At 38.5% G+C, this 6,124-nt stretch overlaps 1 protein-coding gene across 2 annotated transcripts in view; it reads left to right on the forward strand.

Moving 5' to 3' along the window:
• LOC106957039 (glutamate receptor, ionotropic, kainate 2) overlaps positions 1 to 3,075 on the forward strand; it is a 63,945-nt gene extending 60,870 nt beyond the window's left edge. For both annotated transcript variants that reach the window (XM_015048211.1, XM_015048212.1), the window contains exon 14: positions 2,327 to 3,075. In XM_015048211.1, coding sequence (XP_014903697.1) covers positions 2,327 to 2,491 — 165 coding nt within the window. In that variant the 3' untranslated portion in view covers positions 2,492 to 3,075. The remainder of the gene's footprint in view (positions 1 to 2,326) is intronic.
• The last annotated feature ends 3,049 nt before the right edge of the window (positions 3,076 to 6,124 follow it).

Consider the following 6,124-nt stretch of genomic DNA (forward strand, 5'->3'; position numbering starts at 1 on the left):
AAAATATACATAGGGCAGGAAATTTGCACTTTGTAGCAGTTTTTTTTTTTTTCAGATTTTTTTTTTTTTTTTTTTTTTTTGCAGACTGCATATATTTCATAGCATATCTCAGCTATCATTAGTCAAGAGCTTCAGGACTGGGTCACAATATTCAGATGATTTGCAAATGCCAGGATTTTCTAGGCTTTCCAAGGTGCTCGTTGTCGTAATTTGCATACAGACAACAAGCCTCTGCTCTCCCCGCCTGCAAACCTCCTTCTACCCCACCTCACTTTTCACTACTTATTTCTATTTTCTCCTACACAGTTCTCCACGTCCCTAATCAATCTGCTCCTTTAATTATTTATTTCCTAGCATATATAAAAGATTGTATTCTTATCCCAGACAAATATATCGAGTACATGGAAAATAAAATACCTGGCGCTTTCTATTGATATCCATCTCAAACGCCCACACACATAAACAAACCGAGAAATAAATAAGTAACAATGTCATATTTTTATGCTCTCTCTTTTCTTGTATATCTTCTCCCCTCCTACAGCCTTTGAATTTGAATTACATCCTGCATAATTGGGTCAGGAATGCATGAGAATTGGATTTGCCAAAGTTGGTGCAAAGGCATATTGACATTTTATAGGATTTTACAGCACATAGATAATTTAGGCACAACAGAATCTCGTATTGTAGAAGTTACATAACGCCATAACAGTTTACCAATATTTTTGGATTTAATCTTCTTAAGTGGGTTTTATGACCTAGAGGTGGCATTATTCTTTTTTTATTTTTTTTTATACATAATTCCTCCTGGATTTGATTCTTGTCTGGGGGGGGTGACGGCTGTAAGACAATAATAAGACCTTCAGATGACAATGATACTGATGGGCAAAAATGTTTAACAGAATTGTAAGTAGATCTCTTCTTCAAATTCATTCTTAGGGAATTATACATCCGGGTCTGCTTTCCCTGTTGCTGCTCAAATCGATCTTAGATTTTCTCCCCCAGACAAAATATGCCTTTTTTTTTTTTTATTTTATGCGTTTGCCGGCAAAATCTGCATTTTTTTCTCCACTGTTGCCTTTTCCATCTTTAAATTGTCCATAGTATTCTCAAATATTGCAGCAGCAATCAATGTCTTAACAAATATTACATCATTATTGTCAGCTCCTTGTCTCAAGCAGCTGCAACTGGAGCTTTAAACTCAGTTGGTTATTATCGTTTTTAGCACTGAAGAAGCCTTAGAAAGTGTCTTTTTTTATTTTTTTCTTAGCTGTCAAAAAAGAGTAACTCAGTCTCTGCCACTTCAGTTTTATTGTCTATTCATAAGCACATAAATTTTTAGGGCTGCCAACCAAAACTTTATACAAGCAGGAGCAGAGAGATTTTTTTTTTTTTTTTTTTTTTTTTCACATAAGCTGAGATGCTGACAAAAAAAAAAGGTAACCTTTAGCACTGCGAAAAGAAACAATGCACCTGAAACCAAATCCACTTCTGCTGCTTCTATTTGAGCTAAAACTAGCATTAGCATGCAACATAGCAAAGAGCTCATGAGCCCTCAGTTTAAATGTTCTGGGTTAATTTATCGCCCCCTTTTTTTTTGTGGTGACCATTAACACACCGACGTCTTTTCCTGAATGCTCGTCTCCGTCACTTTAGGAAAGCACACTTGTTTCTGTGTGTTTTTGGGCTGTAACATTTGAGTATGTCTGGAAGATTATTAACTGATTGTTATGGAGAAGGAAAACTACATGACGAAATGCTGAACAGGCAACCAGCTGACTGAGTGCGGATGCATAGAACAGAATGTGCTAGAAGAAAGAGAATGGGGTGGCAATCTGAATGAAGCAACTACACCACAACATAACGCTGCAGCGTTTTGCACCCGCAAGCAAGAGACTGCTGCCTTTTTGACATCTCCATAGCAAAAGTGTGTGATTACAGCTGGATTGACAAGCTCTGCTAGCAGCAAGATTGCTTTTATAGAATCAATGAGGTGACCGTTTTGCATAAACCTCCTGTTCGGGATCGGTTGTGAAGTTCTGAGTCAAGAGCCGAAGCCAAATTTGAAGACGTTTGTCAAATTTGTTTTTGCAGGGAAACAAATATAAACTTTGTGATTTTCTTTTCACCTCACAACTCTGTGGTATTTGGTGTTGGCGTCTGTTGTGAAATTTGTAACATGGAAAAGCATAAGATCCTACATTAATCCCCCCCCCCCCCCCCCCCCTCACTTCAATATTGATCTTGCTCAGCTTACGCTTACGGGTGAGCGTAACATAAAGAATAACTGCTCTGCTTCTTGTCCTTCTCCTCTTGTTTTCTTCTGCAGCGATCATTCTGCAGCGCTATGATGGATGAGCTGCGCGTTTCTCTGAAGTGCCAACGTCGTCTCAAACAAAAGCCTCAGCCGCCCGCCATCGTCAAGACGGAGGAGGTCATTAACATGCACACGTTCAACGACAGAAGACTCCCAGGGAAGGAAACCATGGCATGAAAACTGACAACACCCTGAAACATTCCCCTCAATTAAAATCAGCGAGGGGAGACGGGCGGGGGGTGGGGTCAAATTAACGCAGACTAGACCAGGAGCTGAGGTTAGCAGTAACAACAGGATTCCTTTTTGAACCAACATGCTTATGTCGACCGATGTTTCCTGTGGAAATACAGATACCTGAGAAGTGTCACCTCACTGTGACCGTTACTTTTTGGAAGGAAGCTGGAAGCGGCGGACTCTCTCCCAGGCTGGGCGGGTGACGTGCGTAGACCTCAAAGCGGATTCAAGCAGGTTTGGGAAAAAAAAAAAAAAAAAAAAAAAACGTTTGCTGGTTCACACACCAGAAGTGGATTTAAACACAAACACACACCTGATGTACACACAGACACTCATACTGTCGTTTCACACTCTTTACTGCTGTGCATAAGGGAGGACTCGGTTCGAACAATAAATTTGGTTGTAGTTTTTCTGTTGTCGTCAATGCCCCCATCGTCTTACTTCCATGTCTGTGGCCCCTTCCTTCAGTGGCTTGAGTTTCTCTTCAATCATTTAAAGCAAACACTAATTTCATACCAAAAAAAAAATAAATTAAAAAGTAGTCAACACCATCCGGGTTATTATGAACTGCTGTATAAAAGTGATAATTAGTTTGGAATCATCTATGCTGATCTTGTCAAATACTGTCATTTTCTTCTATATGTGCCAAAGTTCTGCCATTGTGAAGAACTTCCCACCACGCCTGTTTCTGTTTTGACGCCTCTAGAAGCAATGTAATCTGTCAAGCTCCTGACTCATGTCCGCCCTGAAACACTGTCAACGGTTTTTGCTCTGTATCGGTCGTTGTTTAAAAGGTGGGATTTCTACAAAAGTGTTCGTTTTTGTACAAGAACAACGAAGTTTTGTAGTACTTTGTATCATATAGTAGCCCCTCCCGTGGACAAAATATGTAGCAGATAACCAACTCAGCCCTCGGACTCTTGACAACAAAGCTTCAGGCTCTGCTGTGTGGAGTGCATTGCTTTCATCAATCTGCGATTCAGTCTTTTGTCTGCCAGTCTCACGGGGGCCAGCGGTACATACTGTTTGGGGACAATGTAGTGGATTTTTTTTTTTTTTGGTTGGGGAGAGGCAATAGAATTGTAAATGAAGAGATCGCAAAGTAGGCAAAGGCGGTGATTCATGCTGAAAAATTCAGCTCTTGTCCCATCAGCGAAGGGTGTGGGTAAATAACAGTAGCTGCGGTGAGTCACCATGAAACGCATGGTAAAACATGCAAATGTTGCTTTTGTGGAATATAAATACAGTCGTAGTTTTGTAGATCTGTTGTACTACGATGATTTTTTTTTTTTTTTTTTTTTTAAATGGTATGTCCTAAAAGTATTATTTTTTAAACCAGTGGTATTAATAGGTTTCACATATGCGTATCAGAGACTTAAGCATACAAAGTACTTTGTTTAAATAACATAAATTATATGAACAGACACAATTAAAAAACACTTATTTTAAAAGCTTTTCATCAACGAAAAGCTCTTTTCAGTTACTATATAATGTATATACTGCAAATATTTCTGACTTAGTTTGGAAAATGATCACTTTTAGGACTCATATTTAGTGGCATCTCAATAAATTATAATATCATTGAAAAGTTAATGAATGTGGCTTACAGCTAAACCAAAGAGCAGCCTCTCGTGAAATGTGAATACTACACATGACCCATAAAACGCACTCAGCTGTCCATTAACACACCTGGATACGGCTCTCTCTGAAAATCCAGTTTGTTTAGCTTCATGTGCAGGATGTCACCGAGTGTTTGTTTGACAACTGTCAAGTCCTTAATCTATCCCACGATCTCGTAACATCCCCATATCACAACATTTCCGTATTTCGAGATGCTTTTTTTTTTTTCTTACTCTGATGAGATCCCCGAGGTTTATTTCTGAGAAACACAATTATGGATGTTATTAGCTGTAAGCCATAATCACAAAATTACCAGAAATAAACACTTGAAACATATTAGTCTCTGCGTAATGAATGTGTAAGATGTGTGTCTCACTTTTTTTTTTTTTTTAATGCAGAATTGCAAACGAATTCACTTTTCAGCGATAATCTAACTTACTGAGATGCACCTGTAAGTGACCTCAAAAGTGGGCCGTAATGATAGGGGTGCGAGTTGTGTGAATGTTGAAAACAGTGCAGCTGCAGTCAATCGGATGGTGGGCGTAATCAGGAGCCGCGAGGCGCTCGTATGTTGGATGGCAAATGTCCCACCTTAGCTCAAAAAAAAAAAACGGGCTGCTCTTCACTCATCTTTCCTCGAGTGGGCTTCATCATCTTGAGAGCTTGATGTTGATGATGGCTTGTGGGCTGAGCGAAATCATTTCTCCGCTAATTGTCTCCAGATGTGTGTTATCTTCATGACCTAACACGAGCGCATTTGGTGCAACAGCTCTTCCTGTCTGGTAACTCTATGTTCCCTGTTGTGAAATGACAAGCACACTCGGTAGGTTACGGCTCCCGCTGCCCCCGTCTTGACCCGTTCGTTCAATTCATCTGGCGTTACAGGTGTTAAGACGACACCAACGCCCACGCGCGGCCCTCGAATAATCATACATTCATGGGGTTAATTTAATAATCATATAAAAACTGACGAGAGGGATTATGTATTTAAGCTTTTGGTGATCTACTAGTGTTGCTTGTCATTTTTCATATAGCTATATCTAGTGGTGCAAAAACAAATCGAATTCCTGAAAACAATCTTCAATTGATTCCAAAGGCTTAGCGGTAAAAAAAAGAAAAGAAAAGAACAAAAAACAAACAATGTGAGCTCATGGAGTTTGACATTGATGCAAGGTTTTACAAAAACTGTCATTAAAAATGTCATAACTGTAGCTCTGCCTCGTGTTTTTACGCACAACTCAAAGTGGTCTTTGCAAACAGATGTACTGTGGAAAAGTGTTTTTATATATATATATATATATATATATATATATATATATATATTTATTTATTTATTTTTTTTTTTTGCTATGTCTTTCTGGTGCGTTTCCACATTGTTACGAAGTAGCCTCTAGTTAATTATTTATTTTTTAATAATTAAAGTACAACCAACCAAATAGTCACGTTTTTGAACTGTGGGAGGAAACTGAAGCACCAGGAGAGAATCCACACCACAGGTAGAACATGCAAACTCCATGCGAAAGAACCACAACCTGGGATCTGAACCCAGAACATTCTCGTTGTGAGGTAAAAATGCGTCTGTGCCTCCATGTAGCTGCATATATGCTAAGTTATCTTAATTCTATTATCCTACTTGTTTTTGTCAAAAAAAATTGAAGTCTTGTTTTAAGCATATACTGATCTATGTGTGTGGGACAAAGGAAGGGCAATACATGAGAAATGAAGCGGCCAAAGTCTAAAGAATAGTTCTAAAAAAAAAAAAAAAACTTAGTTCCCGACTATCACTATCTTAAACGATCACAAAAAGATTATCTCTTTTTCTCTTAAGCCTTCAGACAATTTGTAACTAGTAGCCTGAAGCAAAGACAACTGAATCTTTTTTTTTTTTTTTTTTTTCTTGAATCCATTAAAAATTAAATTTTAGCACAAACAATTTGGTTTGTTAAAACAATAAAC

Source organism: Poecilia latipinna, unplaced genomic scaffold (assembly GCF_001443285.1).
Source record: "Poecilia latipinna isolate Pla-1442-1.1 unplaced genomic scaffold, P_latipinna-1.0 Scaffold868, whole genome shotgun sequence".
NCBI lineage: Eukaryota > Metazoa > Chordata > Actinopteri > Cyprinodontiformes > Poeciliidae > Poecilia > Poecilia latipinna.